The sequence below is a fragment of the Anopheles coluzzii genome, chromosome 2 (genome assembly GCF_943734685.1).
Source record: "Anopheles coluzzii chromosome 2, AcolN3, whole genome shotgun sequence".
Classification (NCBI taxonomy): Eukaryota; Metazoa; Arthropoda; class Insecta; order Diptera; family Culicidae; genus Anopheles; species Anopheles coluzzii.
In genome coordinates, this window is record NC_064670.1 from 2824779 (window position 1) to 2851283 (window position 26505).

The 26505-nt window shown below is 45.3% G+C and overlaps 4 protein-coding genes across 4 annotated transcripts; 2 read left to right on the plus strand and 2 right to left on the minus strand.

The window, feature by feature from the left end:
• The first annotated feature begins 131 nt into the window (after nt 1-131).
• LOC120948127 (myophilin) lies at nt 132-24802 on the plus strand. The gene is made up of 2 exons (XM_040364132.2): nt 132-480; nt 23049-24802. Exons 1-2 carry the CDS (start codon nt 427-429, stop codon nt 23559-23561), a joined length of 567 nt encoding a protein of 188 aa, XP_040220066.1. The 5' UTR covers nt 132-426; the 3' UTR covers nt 23562-24802.
• On the plus strand, nt 3916-15501 carry LOC120952221 (uncharacterized). The gene is made up of 2 exons (XM_040371436.2): nt 3916-9236; nt 9302-15501. The coding sequence occupies exon 2, from the start codon at nt 9314-9316 to the stop codon at nt 10370-10372; it is 1059 nt and encodes a 352-aa protein (XP_040227370.2). The 5' UTR covers nt 3916-9236; nt 9302-9313; the 3' UTR covers nt 10373-15501.
• Nucleotides 10364-20775, minus strand: LOC125906784 (uncharacterized). Its single transcript, XM_049607229.1, has 4 exons — nt 16438-20775; nt 15918-16368; nt 15524-15828; nt 10364-11671 (listed from the first exon to the last, which is right to left on the minus strand). Exons 1-4 carry the CDS (start codon nt 16571-16573, stop codon nt 10476-10478), a joined length of 2088 nt encoding a protein of 695 aa, XP_049463186.1. The 5' UTR covers nt 16574-20775; the 3' UTR covers nt 10364-10475.
• LOC120951843 (replication stress response regulator SDE2) lies at nt 24667-26296 on the minus strand. The gene is made up of 2 exons (XM_040370814.2): nt 26094-26296; nt 24667-26014 (listed from the first exon to the last, which is right to left on the minus strand). The coding sequence occupies exons 1-2, from the start codon at nt 26184-26186 to the stop codon at nt 25334-25336; spliced, it is 774 nt and encodes a 257-aa protein (XP_040226748.2). The 5' UTR covers nt 26187-26296; the 3' UTR covers nt 24667-25333.
• Nucleotides 26297-26505: the final 209 nt, after the last annotated feature.

Sequence of the window (26505 nt, forward strand, 5' to 3'; positions counted from 1 at the left end):
GCACATCACACGAAAATCTAACGATAGATATTTAAACAAAACAAAAATCATTTCCCCTCCCGAAGTGACCACCATACCGACACAAAGGTTAGGCCGACGCGATGTGCATGCACGAGCTTCGGACGGCTCGGGTGCGTGTTCCGCTATTCAATTCTTCAAGTGCCGTGTTCGCGTTCGGACGTTTCTCTCTCTCGCTCCGCTCGTAGTGTTTGCACTTTTGTCACCGCCGCTTCTCCGCACAAGACAGACCGTTTCCCGCGTGTGTCCGCACTGCCTTCCGTGCAAGCTCCCACCCCGCAGTTCTACCGAACGACTAGTAGAAAACCCTTCTCCGGAATCGGATTAAACAGAACAAAAAACAGACATCCCCGTGTGTTTGTGTGCAGTGCAATACAACAACACAACAACAACAACAACAGAACCACCATGTCGACGCATCGTGCACCGAAATCCGGATTCGCCGCCGAAGCTCAGCGAAAGGTGAGTGTGTCAGTGTTGGTTGGTTGGTTGTGTGCATGTCGTCAGTTGGTTTGCGACCCCACACAGATCCTCCTCCCCGTTCTCCATTCTGCTTCTTCCGCCTTCTTCTCCTCGTCCTGCACTTTCGGGCGGGAGTGATCATTGCGTGGGAGACGGTTGCATCTCTTCACCCCACCGGCTTTCTCTCCAATGCAACAAGACAAACGTGCGCAGGAATTCCGTTTTGGTCAATCTGCATTCCGCCGCCAGCCTCTCTCTGTTCGGGTCGACCCACTCGGGAATTAACAAAAAGACTGTTATACCGTCCCAGCAAATAAGAGAAAGAGAGAGAGAAACGGGACTTGGGATTGGAATGCTTTCCATCCTGATATTCCCTTCCGCGCACGGCGCCTTCGCCTTCGGTCACCAGGTGCGGCACGGTCTTTCTGGTCAACCCGTTCGCCTCGAGCCGCTGATAGGCTTTTATTTTGTCTCTCTGTCTGGTTATGCTTTTCGCTGCCTTACTTGACCCGCTTTTTACCGGTGGAAGAACGCAACGTGTCCGACCGGGGCCGTGCACTTTGAGGTTGTGTGTGTGTGTGTACATGGCTAGTTCGTCTTCGGAGGGGTGCAAAGAATATAAGAGGCCCTGGTGTTTCGTGTTCAGCCGACACATTAATTTGAATAACCGATTTTCTAACCGTCACGAGCATAGCGTTTGAAAAATTGCACTTGTGCAAAGAGCTGCGTACGATCACGCTCACACACACACACACACACACGATCAATTAAGAAATCTTTCACCAACGCATTTTCCCACCATTGTGTGGTAGCTTTTGTGTGCAAAAAATAACACATTCCGTTTTATAGGCGGATGTCACACACTCGCATGATTTGAAATATGCTTGCTCATGCGAAGCAATCAATCAAAGTTAGGAGGAAGACACAGAGGGCCTCTGTCGCGCCACACCTTCTTCGCCATAAACGGGAGGAAGCTTTTTGGAGTGCTATCACGACACTTTGCCTTCCCGTGTCCATCGACAGATACAAAATCGTCCACGAAATCATCAGCCAAACGTAACGCACTTAAACCATAAACCAGTTTAGGGCTTGCTTCTGCACCCCTAAATTCGCCCTTTCCAGTTGGGCAAAACGTTCGAGCGGTCATACATATATTTGCGTGCGGTCGTTTTAACAATCATTTATACTCTTTCTGTTCAAACGAACATCATATCTTCGACTGCCCCAAACTAATGTGTTTTCCATTATGCTGATTAGTAGCTCTCACCAAGAGAGGGATGCCCGCATTTCGCCCCACAAATGCAATTAATTCTCAATTAGCCGAAAAAGCGAGCATCTGCTGCAAATTTAACCCGCAGCGCAGTTCTCTTGCACACACTTTTATACGAAAAAAAGAGCAAGAATAACTCATCGGTAGCTGATTTTGCAAACCCCCATTTTCCCCTCAGCTCTTCGTTGGCAAAAGAGACGAACCCCCCCATCCCTTAGCCCTACAGTTTGGTTATTGTGCTTCGTTTTCGTTTCAATTCCTTTGCCCTGCACCGAATTAATGTGTCTTGGCCGGACATTCCAGACATTCACATTGCTTCCCAACCTTTCTGGCAAGTTACTTCCGATTCTGCTTCCCATTTTACTGTGTGCCCTTTTCTTTGCGTATCAAAAAACATCTCTCGCTCATACGCGCACAAGCGCTGCTAAAAAAGTCAAGGATAAGGGCGCAAGGAAAATTGACCCTGGGGACCCCTTGCTGTTGCCTGTCTCTCTATATGGCGGAAATAAATCGGAACGCAACACACCGTGGATATTGGTGCTGCCTTGGGTGAGGTGTGCCGGGGATTCATATTATCGTATTTGCTGGCCGCGCCTGTTTTTTGCCGCGCAAGCGAACGGAAAAAAGTCGTTCATGCTGACGGGTAAAAGAAGGCATCATATTTTCTATAGCAAAAAATAACGAACGCGCAACCAGCCCCGGATGATGTCATCTTCCTTCCACTCGATCGTTACTTTGCTGGCCCCTTCCCTCCTTTGTGTCACGTCCGCTTTCCGTGGTGGGCTTCACGTTCAAAATAACGCTCGCCTCTGTAAACACGGATGTTTGGCGTCCTTGTTTCCTTGTGGCTCGCTCTGGTCAAAACGCGAATCATTCGGAAAGGTAATAAAAAAACACCGCGCACCGGGCGAAGTGTAATAATCACGCACAAAGAAGACCTCACAAAAAGCATACATACCCGTACATGGCAGAGGGTGAACCACAATGTGCCAGTGTGTGTGTGAATTTCTGCAGTAAAGCCAAACGCCAATCGTGTCCTAAATATTAAAGTATATTATCTCAACAAAGAAGATAATGATCGTTTTTGTAACGAAAAACGACGAATAATTCAAATTTTACCTTCAAACATCATGCGATTGACGCTAACATTTGCGCCGGCCGCTCAACGTGGCGTGGTTGCCATGGTAACTGAAGCACGCTTCAGCTGTTGAAGTTTGAATTCAAAATCCAGCGAGAACGATCACCCAACGGTCATCATCGAATGGGCAAATGCTACATGCTATTGAATTTTGCTGCGTTGGATGACTCACGCCACACTTCTACACACATACACCTTTACGCCTTTTCGCAGATGAATGTTTCGACTTTGAGATGCTCTTAAGCCGCTGTGTGTATTCGTCGCCACCGCCACGTTTTGGAGCACATGAGGAGGGCAGGACGGTTGCCACGCGCTGCCGGCTAACGTTGGCTATTAAAGTTTGACGAGAAACGAAGCAACGGCTCGGAGGTAGCGGAAACAAAGCCTCGCCCCAACACACAACAGTGATTATTCCGAAGAGCGTGGGATAATATCTCAAGTGTCGCGCTCAAGGACAGTAAGCATTCGTCCAGTGAGAACGGGAGAGAAGGGTGACCGACAGCAGCATGGAAAGAAAGTAAAGTGGTGCTTCCAGATAGAATTTCTGATGACTTCCAGTAAACGAGAAGCTGACCATATTACGCTGCCGCCCGCTTTGAAAATAGCAAACCTTGACTTCGTTTGAATGGCTTAACTGCGGGGGGCGGAGGAGCAGAGGATGAGTTCTGCTTTTAATAAGCCCTGACATCGCACCACAAAACACGGGTGACATGGACCCGGGCAGCGTAGACCTTGCCTGGCTGTAGAGCTGTAGCGCGCCTTACGGTGAAGATGGTGACCGCCAACACGTCTAACTAAGGAGGCGGCAGACTGGGTCGTCGAGGCGCAAGCCTCCTCCCTCGTTACGCACCGCGGTCAACTATCATGGGCATCATCATGGGCAAGGGTAAAAAGTAGTAAAAGGAAATGCCTTAAAAAGTGTGCTCGTGTTTGCTTTACTAGCAGAACGCTTAACAAAAAGCGTCCATTAACCGGTTCAAGAATTACACCCGTGTTCTCCCCACCCCCCCCCCCCCCCCCCCCCCCCCGTAAGCTTGTTTGTTTGGAGCTTCTCTTTTTTAAATACAAACCCCCCACAAAACCGAGCCTCCAAGTCCATTCAGCTGCCAAACAACACGAGTGGCACGCGATAAAGAGGGAAGGTTTATGTGGAAAACCCTGGCGGGTCATGAAAACGGGCTGGCACGAGCACCTTCGCCACGACACGAACTTTTGCGTTTGATAAACTGAATTGATAATAGAAACACACGTTTTAGGCATATAGAGCTTAGGGAGAGTACCTGATGACCTGATCTTACGTGGGTTTCTGGGCGTTTGTTCTGGAAATGCTTTCTTCGTTGCTTTTTTTCCTGAAACTTCCTGCACACGAAACGATGCACCGGAAACGCTGTACATCAGCAGTCAAGTCATCGCTTTGAGGGATGCATTCAATTACGCTTACGCGTCTAACATACGAACTGTCTGCTGTTGTCCAAACAACAGTACTCCTCAAAAAGCCGAAAACAATGAATTGATGCGTGACGCTTATGCCGTTAACTCGCCGCGCCACATGAAGAACTGAACCCCAAACCACCGTCATCACAAGCCGCGAGCCCACTTTCCCCTCTACCTTTCGCTGGGGGGGAAGGTTTATTATGGTGATACTTTTATTGCTGGAAGAGTTCTTCAGCAATATAGTGCACGACGATCGCTTTGGTGGAGGATCTTTCCGGTGATCCCGTTGCTGGCTGGTTCTTCTCTCGAGTAAACTAAGGTAAAGGGGTAAATCAAGATAGTTGGATAAAATCTGATTTATTGTTTCTTGTAACGTGAGGTTTGGAGTTGCTGATGTTATCTGCCTTTATCGCACTCATCACCAATTCCTAAACAATGTACCCGTGGCACACAAAGACGTGTCTCTCTACACTCCACAGCTTCCGTGCGCGCGTGAATGTGTCGATTAAGCGAACGCCTAAGAAAGTGGGTCATTTAGTGCAGAAATTGCCTGGCCACCCTTTTGTAAGGTGAGGTCGTCGCCACTCTTCCGCTGATCCACCGTTGTCCTATCGCTTCCAAATCTCCATTTACACGCCTGTTAACCTACCGAACCCCGCACGCCGGAGCGCATTTCCCTTTTCCCCCATTAGCATGTGGTATTAATTATTGTGCTCCCCAAACTACTCTCTCCCCTCAACCCCATCTCCGTGATGATGGTCCGTGATGGAGAAGTTAATTGCGCCAAATGTAAAATCGCCAAAACATTCGGCACCTTCAATCGGGTAGCGGCGGCAAGCCAACCAAACGGCGTATCGACATGGACACGTCGAACTTGAAATGATCACCCTTGTGAGGGTTTTTTTTGTGGCTTTTGCGAACTTCCCCAAGGCGCGAGTACCGTTTGGGATAGTAGGATATGATTAATTGCTTTCTACTCGGTCGGCTAGGTTAGGGCAGGGCTGGGGCAGCTGGTTTAATTATATTTGAGAGCACTTTCGTCGTGGTCGTCGTTGCTTTCTTTCCTGGATGTCGAAGATTGTAGATAAATGTTTCATGTTTTAAATCGAGGAGAAAATCGAGCAAAGAGTTTACTATTGACCGAGAAAGATACGGCGCCGGCCGTGTTCAATGGCAAAGGTGTGTGTGTTAGGCGGTCGTGGGCCACTATGAAATCCAATGAGTCAATTGGGTTGCTTTATTTTGGCCCCAAACGCTGCGTTGCCTTGTCCGTAATACTTTAATCCGATCGGTTTCCGCCTGTCTGGGAAGCATCAAAATTCATTCCCCCGTTGCGAGTAAGGGACGCTCATTTCTCCTTCCTATATCTATTGGCTCTTTCTGCGCCATTCTTTGCCGACTAATGGAATTTGGAACGCTCCTGATAGCGGCTATCTATCGATTGGACCCAACGCGCGAACCACGACAAGGTGTGGTGCTCTCCCTTTTGATGCTCGAATAGGCCCACTTACTCACGTTCTCCGACCGTGGCCCGTCTGCACCTTCTCTGCTGCCCCCAGCCTAGCCTACAAGGGAAAGACGATAACGCTTGCACCGGTTGCAACGGTTCCACATACACCGATGTGAAAAGATAGCAGGAGTTGTCGTCGTGCCGTGTTGGACCCAACGCGTTCATGATGACGTATTTCCTGTGCGGGCAGCAAAAGCAAACTGTCATACACCGTCATCTGCCGGGGGGTTGTGTAGGGTGTAGGGTCTCACACACACGCACCCATTTCCCATGTCACATCAATCAACTCGGTTCGGTTAAGCAGAGACTTCCTTCCGCGGCTCGTTTTGGTGTGTGGAGAGGATTTCACGGAGCATTCACGCACTGCAGTAACTGGATCGCTGCTAGCTCCAGTCACCCAACTCATCCACCAGTGGAGTGTTTTCGCTTAGTCAGTGAGTCGCTTATCATCGGCCCTTAAAAGCGAGCTGAGCGGAGAGGCTTCTCGCTGAGTAGGGCTACGGCGAAAACGTGATCGCTCTGTCTTTCTGTGTGCATGAGATCATTTGCCGCACTGTGAAGTCATCCATATTTTGGGATCCTCTGTTTTGTTGACGGGGAGTTCAAATCTACGAACCCATCACACCACCCGCGGCCACGCCAACACACTGAGTTGGTGAGAGAGAGAGATGTGGGTCAATCAATCAAATTGATTATTCTTCATATTGAAACCAAAAGGTTCCGTTTCGGTGGTGTGGCACCATGGCAGTGTGTGAGCCGTACGGAACATTCTCCATTAGCGTGGCGATTAGTGTTAGGATTGTCGTTAATTTGTGTGCTCACTCAACGGGGGATGGGGACCTGTACATGTCACCACTACAGCTCTAACAACAGCCCTTGTCGAGCTGTACAGTAAATGGTGTAAATCCACTGCAAGGTTTCACGGTGTCTGGCACTCAGGCCCCCTCGATACTGGGGTCGTGTGGTGTGTGTTCCCCTCTGTCAACACATACCAGCCAGACGCGGGGAGTCACCAAGCCCGGCACAACGGTGGGTTATGGATTTCATTAGCTCACTAAATGAACCATCGAAGCACGGAGGGTGGAAAAATAAACCATAGATAAGCTCCAGTGCCAAGACGACGACCACGTCCTCCAGTGCGCTCAGCCCTGTACTGGTACTTGTATAGGGTGGCCGTTCTAGCAGATAAGCAGTGGGACATTACCATTAAATGGTTTTAGACAGTTAACTCAGCGCTTACTGCTGCAATTGAAACCGCCAAATACGTGCCCTGCAATGATCGACAATTCAATAAAATGCGCCCCGATGGAGGGTGAGGGCCTGTGGAGAACATTTCGAGCGATGAAGTCATCCAATCGCCTATCAGCGTTAGAACGGCGTCACTTAAACGGGGGATAATAGTTTGTTTACTCTCTTGACGCATCAGTTCCACCGACTGGATGGACATTTAGTACCTGCAAGAGTGTAAAAGTATTATCAAACAACATTACTGCACACTTGCTCATAGGTACGAATCACTACATCGGTATCACGTTGTGAACAACTACCACACACCGAACCAATTACCCAGGGCAGGAACTGCTGTGACCACAACTCATTGTTGAGTGTGATAAGGTGTGAATGTTTACTGCCAATAAACAGCTGCATCCAGGACGTCACGCGACACCACGTTTCGAATTCTCCACTGCTCCACTGTGATAAACACACAATGGTTCGATTTCACAAAGTGCTAGAATATTCCTGCATCCACCATATCCACGTCGTCCACACAGACGCGTCCTCCACAGGCTCTCCACGACGGTCTCTCTTACTCTAATGATCAACGCACGTGTTTTGTATTGCGCGCGCTCCTATGACCCTGCGCGCACACACACAGTACAGTGGTGGTGATGCTTCATGAATCATTTCCATAGACACTTCATGACGTCGTGTCTGCGGTCAACGCAGAGGGATGTATCGCTCGTTGCTGCTGCTGCCTGTGGCGGGGTCTGATTATTGTTTATCGAGGCAGCTGCTGGAGAAGATTTCGATCGATCTGACACACTCGCGTTGCTAAACGCGCGCTGCTACCCCAACCGAGCGCGCGGCAATTTCGTTGCCTTGAAGCGGGTACAGTTGATCTTAAGCTTTAGTGCCTAGCCTTGTCTGTGTTGTGGTTGTTGGTAGCTTAAGATTAATTGAACGTGTACAACGATAAGTGTGCGAATGGACACACAAAGGAAGAATCCCACAAGAGGCAAACGGCGGAGGAGGGCGCGAAAGATCACCCAAATCAAATCAAACGCAATGATTTGGCAGTCTCGTGCTAGTTTCGTCTCGCAACGCCCCAAAGAAGCAGCGTTGAACATCTTGCCGTCGTGTGTCCATCCGCAAAAAGGTGGTGGAGGCAATATTTTGCGGCATCAAAATTCCAGTTTGGCTGCAGCATCTTCTCCTCCTCCATCCCTATTGTCCAGTGTTCGTCTTTGCGGATCACCACTTTGAAGCTGGGTGGTGGTGTTGGCATTTGATAATTGTTGTCAGATCTTCTGACAGATAGAATGATAGGTGGTGAGAGCTAGAAACGCGGTGGAGTTAATACGATCGCATTGAAGAAGTGTGATCTTGAAGATCGAAGATGGGGGGGGGAAATATTGAAGTCCACAGAATTAAGTACGCCTTACAATTCGTCAGCTGCATGATGGAAGTTTGCTTCATTCGTACCTTATCATTGCCGCACATACCTCCACATTATCACGCCATTAAATCAATAGATAATGGTATCATCAGAAATTGCGCCATTTTGATGATAAGTTGCTATCGTCTTGTAACCCCAAATAGCCAAATCATGATAACAGACTCATATCAGAACCGATTTACGACGTCTTATATAGTGACTTAAAGATATACTTATAGCAGTAATAATAAGACTTGGTTTGTGAAAATTATTAAGCCATAATTATAGAAAAAAGTACCATAATATGAAATATTTAATTTATGGTAATGAAACATTTCAGACTCTTTTCATGGTTCATTTTGTTTAAATGAAATAATTCGAAAAAAATTGAAAGTTTGGATGATTCGTTAAAAAAATTTCGTTGTTTATTTTTTTCGTTTAGTTTTGCTTGACAACTCAATGTTTTTTATCTCTTTCCGTACACGCGCCAAAAACATATCCGCCGAATGAAAATACAATACAAATGAGTATTGTGTTGGGTTTGAAAATTCCTCATAAATTCATCAGACTGCAAACTGGAAGGTTCTAGTTTTTTGTTTCAATCGAGTATTGTGTTCCGAATGCTGGCTATTGCATTGGGCTATTGCCACAACTTACTGGCGAAGCACTGTAATTAAAAAGCAGTAAATAATAAAAAATCTTTTAGTTCAAAGAGTTTGTACGTGTTTTCCGTATCCGTGAGAAGAAAGTGAGTAGTACATGAGTACAGTACTGATTTTCTAATGTATTAAAAGCATTTCTATTTGTTTACAGCAATATCTAACTATGCCATTCTCAATAGTGCAAACCCGTGGGCCTAAAGGGTACGCTGAATTAAGCATTGTTCCTGATTCCTGGGTTCAAGGCACTAGCCATAAAAAAACATATCTGTTTTGGCCAAACGTTAAAGGAAACATACAACATCTAATTACGAATGATAATAGTGTTCCGGAAGAAGGATGGACGAAACAGGAGTGTCAGATTAAGCGGCAAGGATTATCATACGAAGCTGCTGATTGCACTATAATGATCATGTCCGGCGAATCATCTACAGATTCCGGAAAGGAACCGATATTAGCTAGTTGCAGAGAAACAACTTCATACGCTGATATGTTTTCAACAAGAATTGTGGAAAACTCTTTAACTCCAATCCGCGTCGAGAATGAAATCGACATCTCCTCACCACCTACGTCGCCTCTTACACCAAGTTTGTCAGAAGTGGATGAATATGTTGGTTCAGTTGAGGTAGTCCCAGAAGAAGTTTCACGTGACAAGACGATAAAAGAAATACTAGAAGCCCAAACTAATATGATGATAGAGCTTCGTAATGAGCAAAAGCAGATTTTAAAAGAACAAAAGAAAATAGTGAGTCGTATCGGCATAATCGAAGTACAATTAAATACTTTACTTAATCATACCGAAGTAAGTACTACTAATCTTACTGGTTTTGACCATCCATTCGTAGACAATGCCGAAGATCTGGAAAAATTTGAAAATGATTTAGATGAGGAAGAATATTATACCCAAGTAGTAAGCTTATTGAAACAAAAAATTATTGATAAAGATATAAACAACAGAATGTTAGCAACCCTTGATGCCCTTTTCGATAGGAGTTTCTTAACAAAGTGCACATGGACAGGTATTTCTAAATCAGGAACTAAAATAGCAATGCATTCATTTAAAAATGTAGTAAATCTTTTTAAATGCGTAGGAAGTACTAACCTTGTGCCAGTCACAGATGAAACGGTGCGAGGTTTCTTCATGAATAGATTAAAACACGCATTAGAACGATCTAAGGCCAAAGGTCTACGCAAATCAACTAGCCGTAAAAGAAAATTAATATAAATTCTTGCCTACATTTAAGAAACATAAAACCTTTCATTTATTTGCCTTACTTACTACATAAATCTAGCTCTAACATTTTCTATTTCAATACGTGAAATTAAACTTAGGTTAACGTGTGCAACAATGGAATAAACAAATATTCAGAACTATTATCTACACTATACGCAACTAATTTGCATTTAATATCGCCAGGATGACAAACTAGTTCGTTAGGATTTAAGCTCTTAAGATCGCCAAGAAAAATGTTTATAATTCTTGATGGAAATGGTGATAAAAAATAATCTGTCTTGTCGGTTATTTCTTGTCCAAATATACTTATCTTTTTGTTGTTTTGTTCTGAAGACTTTGTGTATTTGACAATCTTATTATCTTTTGTCATGTACCATTCGTTTCCGTTATCTTTACAAAGTATAAAATTTTTCATTTGCAAGATGGTATCCCCATTTGGTTTGGTTTTGGTTGATATGCAAAATTCTTTATGATTCATAGAACGTAAATCATGACTAAATGCTTCCAATTCCGATAGTCTATTTACTATTTGTTGAAGATGCTGATCTGCTTTGCGAAGATGTTTTTTTAAACCTCCCAGAGCATTTTCAAAATCATAGGTGGAAATTGAAGGTAAAGGACCGAACTTTTGTACTTCTTTTGAGATGTGAATTAAGTTGTGCACATTACTGGTTAAAAATTTCTCTCCGTACAGTTTACCGAAATCTTCAACATAAACCTTAAGCATTTCACCAGCGATTTTCCAATTAGAACGATAAACTTCAGAAGATAGCAAAACTATGGCACAAAACAAGAGTTTGAAGTGCTCATATTCTTTATCAGGCAAATTATCTTTCAAAATATAAATGCTAAGATAGTTAAAAAAACTATGGAATTGGGTACCTTTCCAAAATTTGAGGTCTTCTAGTGGACCAAGTTTTCGATGGATTTCTTTGGGCAGTTTAACTTTTATAATTTTTTTAGATATTTCTTCAATCTGTTTAGCAAACCATTTAGTTCTAAGACCTAGTTTTCCATCTCTCCAACCTAATAGTAATCTACGCATTATCCCCAAATCGATTAAATGAAGATTGTCACCAACTATGACATCATCAATAATATCGAAATTCTTCAAGCCTAGAAGAGGCGATACTTCCCTGTGATGTTTTCCGTACACCTTACGACGAAAGTTACGATCCGTTCTCAGTGGTGCATTTGTATCCTTAAAAATGGTACATCTGCCTTCGTCATTGAATTCTCCCTCGCAGGTGCACTTTGCACATCCCTCCTTTGCATTGAAATATGCAACACCTGAAAAGAAAAATAGTATGAGTACTATATATTCGCATTTGAATTGATATCTTATAAAGTACATGAACACACATGATTTGCGAGATGTAGCGTAAAGCCACAGCTTTTAATCGTTGTGAAGAATTTTGCCAGGAGGCAGTCTGATTTTTAATTTTGGTAAGAATAATAGTAGGCCTAGAGCCCTTTGATCAAGTTACGCTGAATTAACTTATCTAACTTATCTACCTTACTGTTGTGGATAGACGTGCCGAGCCCTGGATTTGCCGTAGCAGTTGCGCTGCTGCTGGTCGACATCCAGGGATCGACACTGCGCTCACGCACACTACTACGCCACACTTAGCGATGCGCGCTAAGTGTGTGCAGAGCGCATCTAACCCAGAAGAGTGAGTGTGTTACAGGCTACCGGTCGAGCAGGGCTCATGGTGCGGCTCGTGCGCGCGGCCTCATACTTCATTGTATTGTGTTTTGTTATTATTTATTATTGTACAGGCGGTCCCCGAGATACACGGTTAATGGGGACCGAAAACGGCCGCAAAATACCGCGTATCTCGAATTTCCGCGTAAGTCGAATCTCGTGATTTCCAGCTAAAATATCACAATTTTTCGTGTAATTTTGCAAGTAGGGGGCGGTTTTAGTCACTTTATGAATTATTTGATATGATTCTGACTGAATATATCAGTTTTAAACCTTTTGAAATAGTTTTTAACATTCGATCAAAACGGAAATTATTTGGCAATTGGAAATTGATGTGTCAAATCAGTACAATTTGCGCAAAGAATTGTCAAATTTAGAAAACCGCGTATCTCCGAATCTGCGTATAAGAGGTACCGTGTATCTCGGGGACCGCCTGTATTCGTTTTAATAAATGTGTAGAAGTTTCAAAACATAAAACTTACACTACTAGTACAATATAGAATAAAAAAAGAAAAAATAAACACAGGTGGTCCCCGAGATACACGGTTAATGGGAACTGAAAACGTCCGAAAAATACAGCGTATCTCGAATTTCCGCGTAAGTCGAATCCAGTAATTTTCAGCCCAAATTTAACTAATGCTCATGTAATTTTGCAAGCATGGGGTGGTTTTAGCCACTTAGTTAATTATTTGATAAAATTCTGACTAAATTTAACAGTTTTAACTCTTTTGAAATGTTTTGAACATTCGATCAAAAGAGAATTTTTTTGGCCTTTGACAGTAGATGTGTCAAATCAGTAAAATTTGCTCAAAGAATTGTCAAATTCAGAAAACCGCGTATCTCCGAATCCGCGCATAAGAGGTACCGTGTATCTATAATTTTAAACATAAAAAATTAAAAAAGCACCGTTAGAAGGTGAGAACCGACGCTATACTTTTAGCTTTTAGCCGTTCTCTTAGGTAATGGACAGAAAAGCGCTGAATGCGATTTTGTCACATGCGCCAAGAAATTAGTTTTCTCAATTTACTACCTGTTTGAGGTACTAATATGACTCATTATTGTATCTCTATAGGGATAATCATTATATGATGTGATTTAAACCATTTGAAATTTGACAAAATGCATGCGACGAAGCGGCAAAATCGCAGCTGCTGTCATTTATGTCCAATCCCATACTAAAGCTTGCACTACGAGCAACAGCAACGCGCAAAGAAAGGGTGAAGGGTCATGCCGCCCTGGCAGCATCGTGATCGAGAGGGCAAGGGTGCCATACCGCCCTGGATGCAGCATCACTTGCATCAGCATCAGCACCAGCAGCAGCGAGCAGCAGCAACGTGTGAAGTAAGGGCGAGGGTCTATGCCACTAAGCATCAGCAGCAGAGTGCAGCAGCAAAAACAGCAGGAACGTGTGAAGGAAGGGCGAGGGTCCATGTCGCCCAGCATCAACAACAGCAGCAATAGTGTCACAATGTCCAAGGAGGGCGAGGTTGCCCTGCTGCAACACTGTGAGTGGAAAGAGGGGCGAGACCACATGACGTCCCGGTGGCAATCTTGTTCTATAGGGGCAAGGGAGGACATGCCGCCCCGGCTACAGCCCGTTTCATGAACAGGGACAGGGACTTCATAATCACCATCTCATCAGCGAGCTTCAACCCGATGAAGGCACACGCACCATCACCGCCGCCGCAAGTAATCGTCGCCAACACGGATCAAGTGCGATGGCGATGGCGGGGCGGAAAAGGGTGCCGGTAGCCGTAAGCTAAGAAAAGCGCCCACACCACAGCATTCCCAGATTTCATCAGCATCGGCCGGAAGGTGTCACCACACCGGTATTCCCTCAGTGTAATATCCCGTGTCGGTTCGACTCCTCCGGATAAATAAAGGGAGAGATGTTGTGGGCAGCCGTGCGTGCCGACCCTTGGACTTGCCGTGGCAGTTGCGCTGCCACCGGTCAACGTCCACGGGGACGACAGTGTGTACACGCACACTGTCGCACACACTAAGTGTTGTGGGCAGCCGTGCCGACCCCTGGACTTGCCGTGGCAGTTGCGCTGCCACCGGTCAACGTCCAGGGGGACGACAGTGTGTCACGCACACTGTCGCACACACTAAGCAGCGCAAGGCTTAGTGTGTGCCGAGCGCACAGTGAGAGTGTGTTTGCGAGCCGATCGAGCAGGAGCTCTCGGCAGGGGCGCTCGGTGCGGCTGGTGCGCGACCACCGTAATTGTACGTTTTAAAGTGTTGTACGTTTTTATATTATTTATTATGTAAAGTTTTAATATGTGTAAATAAAATAAGAAGTACAAAGAGCAGTTCACAACACTAAGTGTTATGGCCGAACCTGCCTAACGGCTAAGGGCACTCACCGAAGACAGGCAATGGTCTTCGGGTGATGTGTGAGTGTAGCAGGTCGGGCCAGAGAGAGATCCGAGCGGCAAAGTGGATTATTATACTGTAGGCTACCGCATGGGCAACAAGAGGAAATAGAGAAAGGCATATTCCATATATTCAGAAAGACGAAAGTGTACTGTATTCGATAGAAGGGTGGCGATATCACAACACTAAGCGTGCAAGGCTTACACAAATTGCGAAGGAAGTGTGGGGCAAGTTTCTGTATGAATAAAAGTATAAAACACACTGGGAAATCATTTTATAAATTTCCAAATCTAAACAAAACATATGAGAAGACGAAAAAACATAGCGCGTTGGAATTTGAGGAGGAAAACATATAAGACGTCTAGCAGTTTTTCGTCTGCGTCAGAGCGCGCACTAAAGATGCGTTTCCTGTCACAACCATTCAAGTTGCATGAAAAAAGACTTCGACAACCACATTCAGTCATTTCCTAAGTGGTTGCCAACAGAGCAATCCGTATCCATTAGCCGGCAGCTGGAACTGGCTATTGACTCCGACGATTCGTAAAATTCCGGATGTCGACTGGCGGCTCCGGATGGTAAAAGGTTCTAGCCTTGGAATAGTGCACCTTCCTTACGAAGCCGCTTGGCGGATTCATTTAGAAACGATGCCGATTTTTGTCTTTACCCATTACTAGTTTTTTTTACAATAACATGAGATCTTTACATGGTATTACAAGACGCTCGATCCTCCTCTCACTCTTGTTGGCCTGATTGGTTTAATCCGATGATAGTTCTACTACAGATGTACCAATCGGGTAAAGTAAGGTTCACGCCCAGTAATCCGCACTTTTGACAACCAAATTTATGATAAGAAATAGTGTTTGTGTAAAAGCGTTATTTAGGGACCAATTCTAAGTGATAGAATGTAAGAGGAAGTGTTACTTGTTTAGGTAATAAAGATCATTCGAGTCCAGAAAGTCAAAGCGTACGAATGATACAAAAAAAAATCGGTCAAAAGTACATTTGATGAAAAGGATTAGTATCTTTCAATTTTTTTAAATACATGCTTACTTTGTATTTACCTTTTAAAAAAGCTCTGGCAGGAGAATCCGCTATTATTGCCCGTACTTTAATTGTGACTCGACGATTATTCAGCACCATACCAACGTCCATTAACATATTCAGCTCATGTACCAGTGGTTTCATAAACCTTCTCACATCTTTTGGTTTGGTACGCCCACAAAAAATAGCTGCTGTGATTGGGGCAATCTGAGGCATTTCCTTTATGTTGATCATGATCGGCCAAAATTGTATTTTACTGCTTTTGTGCAACGGAAGCCCGTCGATGAAAATGTTTAAAGATAGTGTTTCTGGTACTGTTGCAAATCTAAAAACAAAACAAAAACAAAAAAGCAATTAAATAATGGAAGAAATTAATAAATTAATTAATTCTAAATGTGTTTCAAATAGCCTTACCGTAAACTTTGAATTAGACTTTTCCTAATGCCACGGTTCCAGAATGAACCATTTCCCAGATCTTTTATTTTTGGACGCTTTCTATTGGTGTTTAGAAGCGTTCTGGCATCTTTTGGGAGAGCAAAATTAGTCTTCGTCCTCAAAATCTTAAGCAACATATTTATCGCCGAGTGCTTTTGATTGGTATACAATGCAAAATAATGCAAACAATCAGAGACTGACATTGTATCAAAATCAATAGCTCCTTCGTCTATCTCATCTTCTTCTTCGTCACTCTCAGCTTCTCCTTCGACACTCTCAGCTTCACCTTCACCACACTCGGCTTCTTCTTTACCACTCTCGGCTTCTTCCTCGTTTGGACTAAAGATCAGCGGAAATTGTTCGCCATCCCCTTGAAAAGATGCTTCACCAAGAAGTTTAGCTGTAATGTCACTGTTTGGTTGCACCATACCTGCAACAAAAGAACAATTCGTATATTCATGCAATCTGATATGGTTAATAAAAGGAAAGTAGCACAAACCATCAGTCGTATCGGTATAGTCGAATTCCGCAGCAGCACCACACTCTTCTTCTTTTCTTAAATCTTCCAACTTCCTTTTTCGTCTGTACAACAAACCACTCTTTTTCATATTGCGTGCGTAATTTTCATCAGCCATTTTGGTTAATTAATTTTAGTTTATACTTATTTTTTACTTCACATCAACCACGCACTGTACAACAATCACCCACCGTAGCACGCCAAGATCTGTCAAAGCATACGCCATTACACATGAAGAAATGAACGAAGAAAAAGTCTTTTCTTCGTTTCTTCTTTGATTCTTTCTGTATTTGTCAAAATCTTCGATAAATAACAACGACAATGCAACACAACTTGAAAAGACCGTTAATGAAGATGAAAGTTTCGTGAAACAGTTCAACCGTGAAAAAATTTCGACTTTTTCGGTTGTTGTCTTAGGTTTTCAGCTATCTGCATGATATAAAATAGCAAGTATCAGAACCAATTTCCTTTTAAGACTGTGGAGTCTGATAATAGAAGAAAACAAAATTATAAGACTTTTTTTCGACCTTGTGGTCGTAATGTGGCTATTTGGGACACGATGATCACCATCTACTGATGAGATAATGATGCACCTCATCAGAACTTGAAAAAGGCATTTAACATCGTGAACCACCCGAAAGTAGCATTAAGAAACAATTTGGGTGTACCTTTCCTGTGGAATTATTTTTAATTTCGGTCATTTGCTGTGCTCTCTCATAACAACATTGCGCTCACACACACACACACTCATAAACACACATACAAAAATCAATGCTCCATAGCTCGGAATCCGAAAGTAAAACAAGTTATTTGACCCATTTTTATCCGTCTTTCGGTGGAGACCGTTTGTGTCCCTCTGGAAGGAACGATATTCAGGTTTCCTTCGCAAGAGATCGCACGGCGGCCCTCGTTGACGACGGGTGATCGTGTTGGTGATCTTTACCCACTGCCACTGCCTAGGGCCCACAGGAGGTGGTTTGTCTGTTTTGCTGGTTCTGCTTTCTTGACTGTTCCTGCGATCATCATTATCATTACCTTCACGCGGTGGTGAAGTGTACATCCGTGGTCAATGACGTGTACAAATCGATTCTGCAACATTCACGAAAAACCGTTCGTGTCGTGATTCGAGATGCCGAGATGAAGACAGAGAGAGTGTCCGATCGCTGAAGAATATTGCTTTACAGATCGGCTGTGTGTGTGTGTTTGTTAGCAATTGTTGTGCGCTCAAACTTCGCCCAGCAATGGCGGTCTTCTTCGGAGTCGATCTGATAAACCGGTTAAGACCGGACCCAGACTAAATCTGGGTCATTTTTGGGAAAGTTAAAATTAAGTATTTATGCACATTTTTAGGCACATTGCTTAAAGATGGTTGTTATGATGTCACCCCATCCATTGCTTTCCATTTTTGTGATTGCCGCAGTATCTCACCCCAAATAAATCATCCGATCGCGATCGCTGACATGCGCTGGAAGCGCACTGTTTCTGTATGACATGCAGGGAGATACGTATCACTGATAGAAAGGCGGTGGCCGTGTTCCGTCCCCACCACGCCGTTCAATTGTGATGACAATCGAAGGAAATTGAACCCGATTGCCATTTGTTTTCATTGCTGTTTTGGATGGACAACATCATTTGCACGTCACGGAGCCGAAAGCATAAGCAAAATTGATTTCTTCGCACTTGGCGGAGGGGGGAGAAGGATGATTATGGCACAGGAAACACTTGAACGATGCAGTTCCCTCCAGTGCAGTGTGTGTAAGAAAGGGAAACCGTTCATCACATGATTCGAGTATGGAGTGGCAATAAAGTCCCGCCAATCAATAAACCCACAACACACTCCATCCACTGCGCCCTGCTGCGCGCCCTCTTATCATCGTATCGAACGAGGCAAGGCACTTCACCTCCAGATCAGGCTCCGATGATAGTGTCTGGTGGAGTCAATTTGTTTCAACAATTAGCTCAACAAATAAGGTCCTACGGGGCTTTATGGCTTTCGTATTTGCCCCGATGAGTATGGGTACAGTGTAATACGTCCGGATAAGATGGACCACGGAGATAGCAGTATCGTTCGTTACGGTACCGTTGCGTAAGACCTCAAAGACATTATTTTTATGATCACGATAATGAAGCTTGAGCTTTAGTGGAAAATGATGCTAGCTGGTTATTACTTAGTACTGATGTGTGATCAAATTACGAACCGCTTCGTGGTGGCTGTTTACACTTTCTACCCTGAACTGAGAGAAATGCATATCCTGTTCAGATTAGTAGCGAGACACAAAGAAGATTAACTCGCTTTAGACATTAACGCTCGGAGAGTCCACTCTCACACACACAAACACCTGAAGCAGGAAAGATGATCTACTCCGGTTGTTGTGTGGCTTTTCTACTGATGGTTCGGTGTGGTTTTACTGGTTTTGTGTGGTTGTTTCATTCGGCGGACGGCTACTGGAAGCCGGATGCCATACCTTTTCGCGCACAAATCAGCACCATTTGTCATTGGAGCGAACACATTAGCGAACTGGCCTGGCTGGCTGGCTGGCTCGCTGTGGCTCCGATTAAAGAAAAGGTGGTGCATCAAGGTGTAGCGTAGTTAATCTAGCTCGCATTATGGCGGTGTTATCGTGTTACACAGCAAAAACATAATGTCCATATACGATGATGAATCGGCATTTGCGCCCGAACAGCAGTGCCACTGCTCCGAGAGCACGCCACAACGGGGGTGATCGCGCAAGCAGTCACAAACAGCCGACTGGTGTGTGTAGATTCGCTGACTAGACACATCCCCACAACAGTATAATGCCCCCTGCAGTGTGTCTGTACATTGGGGAGTCACCGCTGAACCAAGCCAGAGAACACCCTTTGCAAGGCCCCAAAAAGGTTGTCCTCCCGTCCGTGGTGCCGTCGGGTTGTGACCTGGATCGTGGCTCGAAAACTCGGTCAAACCCAAATGGCGATCGCACATTGAGGAGGGAAGGGGCGATGATCTGCAGGACGAAGAAGAAGTCGGCGTGAGAGGAGGGAAGTTGCCATATTTGAATGCAAAGTTTTCAACACACCGCGATCGCGAATGGCTGGTAGTAGTAGCCGGTGGAAGAGGAGCATGAAAAACACTTGGAAGTCGACAGAGGCCGTTTATGAGGCTACGAGCCATTTTCGGAGCGATAGGGGCATGCACAACACCACCATCTGCTGCTACTATCCCGTGGCCGTAATTAACACAAGCGTTTGTAAAAGGTTTATGACACCCGCTACGAACGAAGCTCGAGAATGTGCTGCTGACAATGAATGATTTTTGTTGGGGTTCTGTTTGGGTTGGAGAATATTCTTTCTTTGGAGATGGAGTTGCGAACGAAAACAGCTGCTGGCGGCTATTCTATTCTCGATCACATCACATTTGTCTGCTAGCAGCACATAAAAATTACTTCCAAAACAAAGACCTCCAGGCTACTTCCATGCAACAACAACAACACTGGGGTGACTCACACCCATCTTTATCGAACACAGAAACAACGGGTCACACATTCCGTAGCGCACAAATCTATGTCCAAAATTCTCCGCCGATGAGTAAACCGATAAACGGAGGTGAGACCACCGTTTTCGCTTATCCGATTGCAACATCAACGCTGAGGTACTAACGAAATGAAACGGTCCTTTCGTCACTTCCGAAACAATGATTCGGTTTTGCTCAATTCATGACGTGACTTTGTGTCCGTATTGGTATATTAGAATGCGGACACCTCACCTTACGCCTCACCACAAGCTATTATTGCAGCAGAAGATGACGAATGACACGCGCGTAGGCACGAAAACCCATTGGAGAGGAGGGCCAAATAAAGTCATTGGCGAAATATTTGAATAACCCACACCACCTCCTCTGCAGCGCGTGTGTGTCCTTCAACCCGTCAAAAAGCCGCCATTTTCGGCAGTGTTTCGCTCTGGTGTGCCTTGGCCGATGACTCGGAACATCGGATTAGTGTGGCACGGGTGATACAAGTACCCTGCCCAGCAGCAGCAACAGCAATATCTCTGCTCTGTAGACTAGAAAACCCAACCAACCGAACGATCGTCCGATCGCAACGTCGCTGGAATCACGATCGATTCTCGCATGGCCATATTTAGACAGGGCAAGGAGGAAAGTCTACAATGTCGTCGCCGGGTCGCCTGCGTCGCCTCTCGGTCGTATCGATCATTTTTCCTACCTACCAAGGTTGATCTGCTCGATCTCCGGTGTGTGTGTGTGTGTGTGTGTGTGTGTGTGTGTGTGTGTGTGTGTGTGTGTGTGTGTGTGTGTGTGTGTGTGTGTGTGTGTGTGTGTGTGTGTGTGTGTGTGTGTGTGTGTGTGTGTGTGTGTGTGTGTGTGTGTGTGTGTGTGTGTGTGTGTGTGTGTGTGTGTGTGTGTGTGTGTGTGTGTGTGTGTGTGTGTGTGTGTGTGTGTGTGTGTGTGTGTGTGAGTCATGGGAAGAAGATAACCTAACACCTAGCATCCTATCCCAAGCACCCTTGGTCTTTAGTCATCCTGACGCAAGACTTCAATTTCTGGAAGATTCCGGTTCGTATCCGCCCTTGCAGTGTGGTGTGGTGTGTGTACTTTCGGTTTTATCATCGTTTGCCGGCTATTACGATGGAGGAACAGGTTTTTCTCCCTCCAAAAACACTCACACAGAGACAGAGAAACGCGAGAGTGCAGCAGCAACCAGGGACAACCGGCGAGACCTCGGTCCTCGAAACAAGTTCTCCACCAGTGCGTCTCTGCCAGCCAGTCACCACCACCACCACCACCATCATCATCATCGATCGTTGGTACTTTTTTAAATCCAAATATGGAAGAATCTTTAAACGGAACGCCGTCAATATGGTTTGTTGCTTTGGAGAGTTAAATCACCGAAGGTTTACTACCAGCACAGAGTGGCTATATGGTTGGCTGACGTGTTGCTCTCGAGGAGTTGTGTCCAATGTCTGAGTATTGTAACGATCTTTGCATTAAAATGCGCTACTTTCTTCGCCCTCTTTTCACTCTTTTCCCACCGGATTACGTCTGATCTAATGCAGTGTACGTGCTACACCAGGAGGTATGGTAAAACTTATTCAGATTCCCTTTCCACTTTGTTTTCGATCCTCGCCTTCTTCGATGATGAAATTCACAGCACGTTCTCCTCGGCGTCTTACGTCAACCGCGTCAAGTGAAGTCTTACAGTTCTGGACTCTTCTTACAGGGGGATTACAGTGTACCCCCTTGCGATCACGATCATACGCTTCTTCCTCTTCTTTTTGAATTAGCAATGAAAGTGTCCGTTCCTCCACCTCCAGACATTCTATCTCTCCAGGTTAAGCTTGTCGCCAGCGCAGCGGAGGAAATTAGGAAAAAAAGGGGCTGAGGTAGGAAAGGTTGTCCCAGCAAGCCAGCCGCTGGTTGGCTATAATCTAAACGTTTGGCCAAAAAAGGGTACACGGAACACAACCATCGCTTTGCTCTGCGTGTCCGTCCGTCCGACTCTCTATCCTATCCGCTGGCGACATCTAGCCGACGCCAAAGGAAAAAGTTCGCTTGACATAAAAGGCAACGGCAACATCCAACTCCTCCCAGACCCAGGACGGCCCTCACCTCTCTCTGCATGCACACAGTGTGTGTGTGTCTTCTGGGCTCACGTTTAATTACCGGAATGTATCGAAACAGCCGTGCGGGAAGGAAAAGCTCCGGTTTGGTTGCTTTTTCCTGTGCGAAATTGCCCGTTCATCTTCCACTCTCGCCTTCGCCCGTGTGTGTAGCGTGTTTTATGGGAATTTCGAAAACAAAAGTAACGCCATCACAATCCTGCAATACCGGTAGTGTGGTATGGGCGCAACACGTGTGTGCTGCTAATTGCTGCTGGAATTAATTAGCACTCCCCTCCTCTCAGCTGTGTGGGGGTCTCGGGTCGTTCCTGATGGGAAGTGAAATTCCACAACCACATGTGTCGATCGATCCGAATTTATCGCACTTGATCTTTTGCTCTGCCCGTCACCCAATTATGCATGCAAAACTGGCGTTGGGGTTACTCACGACAATTTGCATAAAGTGTTGATTGGTTGCGCTTTCGATTTGCGCTCTATGACGTGTTGTTTTATCTTCTAACTCATCTATTTAACTTAACAAGAGTGTTGAGAGGTTGTTGTGTTTGTCAAACAAATTAAAGCTTGCAATGTTTGCAATGTTTACAATGACATCAGACGCACATGTTGTTCTAATCGGATGCAATGCTGCTCATAATGAGCTCCAGCGGTTGCCTTGTCAATCATTGCTCGTAAATGTAACAACACACAATCACCGGAGGGGAAGGGAACAAGGATTACCATACGTGGTGAAACACACACACACACACACAGGTGCAGGTGTGTCCTTGGTGGAACAAAAACAAATGCATTGCAAATAAGCGCTGAGTGGCTCGCTCTACTCCGTTGTCATGGTAATATGGTGAGGGTCAAGGGTGCGGCGACATCTACATACGCACTCTTCCTACCCGTACATGGGCGGCTATTTTGTTGTATCAAAGGAAAAAAGGGCAAGCAATAATGGGTGTCTGTCTCGTTTTCTATTTCCGGTACTCGTTTCGCAGATCAACTCCAAGTACAGCGAGGAGCTGGCCGCCGAATGTCTGGAATGGATCAAGGAGGTGACCGGCGAGCCGATCAACACGTCCGGCGATATGGACAACTTTTTCGAGGTGCTGAAGGACGGTACCGTGCTGTGCACGCTCGCGAACGCCATCGAAGCGGGCACGGTGAAGAAGGTCAACACGAGCAAGATGGCGTTCAAGTGCATGGAGAACATCTCCGCGTTCCTGGAGGCGGCGAAGAAGTTCGGCGTGCCGCCGCAGGAAACCTTCCAGAGCGTGGACCTGTGGGAGCGGCAGAATCTCAACTCGGTCGTCATCTGCGTCCAGTCGCTCGGGCGCAAGGCGGGCAAGTACGGCAAGCCCTCGATCGGCCCGAAGGAGGCGGACAAGAACGAGCGCCAGTTCAGCGACGAGCAGCTGCGGGCCGGCCAGACCGTCATCTCGCTGCAGTACGGCTCGAACAAGGGCGCCACCCAGAGCGGCATCAACTTTGGCAACACCAGACACATGTAAGGTGCTAGTGTGTGTGCGTCGTAACAACTCACAAGAACTCACAGGGGGGTTTAGTGGTACGTTAAATCGACCCGAAAAAGAAAAACCCCTCTTCTTTTGGTGCGCATACCGACCTAATCAAACGCGGGGGGTGAGCGGGAAAAGGTCCAAGACACAGGATGCCAACGAATTCCACAATCCACAATTCACATTCCAGAAAGCTGAAAGTGCATTTTGTTACAAAACGTAGGAACAAACACAAAAGGGATACAAGTTATAGCAATTACGTACCTCTTTTTTTAACAAAAGAAAAGTAAACGAAACGATAGCGCCTTAGCAAATGGAGAGACACTCTTTTTCCCTCCGCCTTAGTGTGTAGCTCGTGCAGTAGTGGTAGCACGGGGGATGGCACGGTGCCCGTAGCATTATTTACTAAACCGTGCTCTTCCGTGAGTCTAATATTATACACACGTTTACCTCTACTCAAAAAAAGGTATTTTCCAAGCTTCCGTATCGTAGCCAGAGTCGTTAACATTCCTCCAACAAACAATATAAAAACGGATAAGGATATTCAAACAAATTCAAAGGAAAACATAAAGATTAGGCATTGTTAAACACATTCCGTAGAGCTTGTTGAAAAGAAAGCGAAAACCCATATATGAACGTAGATCACGACATTTTCACAGTAGGAGAGGGCAAATTAGGTAGCTAGCGTTTAAGGCGCGCCCCACACCACTTGCTAGACGGACGGCTAGACAGGCCGGAAACCATTAGGCGCGCAAGTAATTATACACTGTTGTATCGCGGACACATCCCGCTGCTGTCTGCGACCCGCTCGGGAAGCAAAAAGGATGTGCCGTTTTCTGCCATGGTTGCTTAGTTTTTCCTTCTCGGTATGACCGAGGTTTTTGTTCATCATTTGACACATACACGACACGGGACGAATAAGAAGCGACTGTGCATCTCACTCTGTACTGTGGGTGCTTTTCATATGCACTTTAGCTCTTAAATCGTGCTGTTCAAAATTAAGCATAAATATGATTTGCGATGCGGCCCTGTTGAGCGAATGATTATAGGAATGTGCTTCCCGAAGCCAACGGCATAAATTGTTTTTTTTGAGCTCGCGTTTTTTTTCATCCAGGGCTTTGAACCATTTATTTTTTGCGTTTCTCTTGTGTTTTAGTTTGTGAAATCATTTACCACGCACCGAAGGTCGTAAATTATTGAAAGTATACAATAATATATGTTTTGTTTAAATGTAATTGTAAACGGATAAGTTATTGCCTAATAAACCAGAACTTTAAGAACAAAAAAAACAAAGTGTTTAAATGTTTTATAAATAATGCTGAAAGTACTTCGGTGGAGGAATTAAATTCTGCAGCACGTGCACGGACACGTGCAGATTCTCTCGCGTGGTGCGTGGCGCCCTCTGGTGGATTTTCCATGACACAAACCACTTGCGTTACTGTTGCGTTACTTGTGAGCTACGGATTGGCGTTACAATTGATCTACAGAATCCGAAAAAAGTAAATATTTCGTATTTTAAATACAGAATGATAATAAAACTATCTATGATTATCCTTCTTAAGTTTGTTTTTATTCTTCACAAGCTTTACACAATTACAACGGCAACTTTATGTACATCGTAACGTATATTCTCGTCTTAATTAATCTCTACATGAGGGAATATAGAAAAGTTACAAATAAAGTACCATTTATAGATTTATCCATACACAAATAGTCATCTAAAAAAATGGTGAATGATTTGATAATAACAATTTCCTATTAATATCTCACACCGCAACCAGTTTTCCCTTCGCCATCGCGCCATCACTACTCTCGTCCGTTGAATCGTCATCCGTCTCGCTGGAAGAACTCAGATCTCCCACACCTAACCACAGGGCGCCTTTCTTCGCTGGTGCCTTCTTGGACTTCGTATCCGGCAGCTTCCTTTTGCGACTGTCTTTGGCCTGCGTGTCAGCAGCCGTGTTGGCTGTTGCAGCCACTTCAGCCGTCACTGCATCCTTCACCGCCTGTTCCATCTCTAGCACGATTGCCTTCTGCAATCCCTCCTCGATCGCTTCGTCGGCCGCCACAACCAGCTCACTCCGGGCGTGCTCGTACTCTTTATCATGAAACTCGTGCTTCGGCTTGGACAGCAGCTTCGCAATCTTTCGTTCCGCCTTGACCCGTTCATTGTCTTCCGCTTCCTGTTGCTTCTCCAGGTACGCTTTGAGCCGTTTCTCCTCGTTGATATCGCGCAGTCGGCGTCCACTCAGGTCCCGGCAAGCCTCTCGGTTGGTGGTTTTCTCGATCTGTGCACCGATGGCTCGCAGCATCGAACCGAAACCACCCTTTCCGCCCGGAAGTCGCTCGCAGACGCGCAGCGGAACTTCCGGAACGAGATTGCCATGATCGGCGGCTGATACACGGCGTCCGTTCTGGGTGCAGTAGTACTCCGATGGTAGCAGACCCTGTGAAATAGAGCACAACAAGATACCAAAGTGAATTTCATCATCACTGCAGCTCGAACTGCGCACACGGTTTACTTACCGTCCAACGCTCGATTGCGAGCGGTATGTTGCACTCGCCTTCACTTCTTACCGGCAACTGCAGCAACTCACCACCGTATGCAATGGAATACATTTTGTTTTATTGTAGAAAAACGAATTAAATCCCGATATTGTTGCGAACGCAGTCACTATTTGTAGAGCTTTGTTTTGATTCCGCAGTTTCGTTTGGTGCAGGGTTCGTGGACACTTCACGAGTTGGACACTCCGTTGACAGTTGAACTGTCAAATGATTGCTGACATTCAGCAAACTTCGGCGGGAGTTCAAACATTTCAGCAAACCGTTGAATGTGGAACAAAACTCACATGCCTTCATAATGGAAAACACATCTTAATATTGATAATTTAAAATATAAAAACACACAAACCAACGCTGCTGCTGCTGTTTGTTAAAT

Coding starts and splice junctions, on each gene's coding strand:
- LOC120952221 (XM_040371436.2), top strand. CDS start 9,314: ATGCCATTCTCAATAGTGCAAACCCGTGGGCCTAAAGGGTACGCTGAA.
- LOC120948127 (XM_040364132.2), top strand. CDS start 427: ATGTCGACGCATCGTGCACCGAAATCCGGATTCGCCGCCGAAGCTCAG. Junction 481..23,048: donor CCGCCGAAGCTCAGCGAAAG/GTGAGTGTGTCA, acceptor CTCGTTTCGCAG/ATCAACTCCAAGTACAGCGA.
- LOC120951843 (XM_040370814.2), bottom strand. CDS start 26,186: ATGTATTCCATTGCATACGGTGGTGAGTTGCTGCAGTTGCCGGTAAGA. Junction 26,015..26,093: donor TCGCAATCGAGCGTTGGACG/GTAAGTAAACCG, acceptor TCTATTTCACAG/GGTCTGCTACCATCGGAGTA.
- LOC125906784 (XM_049607229.1), bottom strand. CDS start 16,573: ATGGCTGATGAAAATTACGCACGCAATATGAAAAAGAGTGGTTTGTTG. Junction 16,369..16,437: donor CTATACCGATACGACTGATG/GTTTGTGCTACT, acceptor CTTTTGTTGCAG/GTATGGTGCAACCAAACAGT. Junction 15,829..15,917: donor AGTCTAATTCAAAGTTTACG/GTAAGGCTATTT, acceptor TTTTGTTTTTAG/ATTTGCAACAGTACCAGAAA.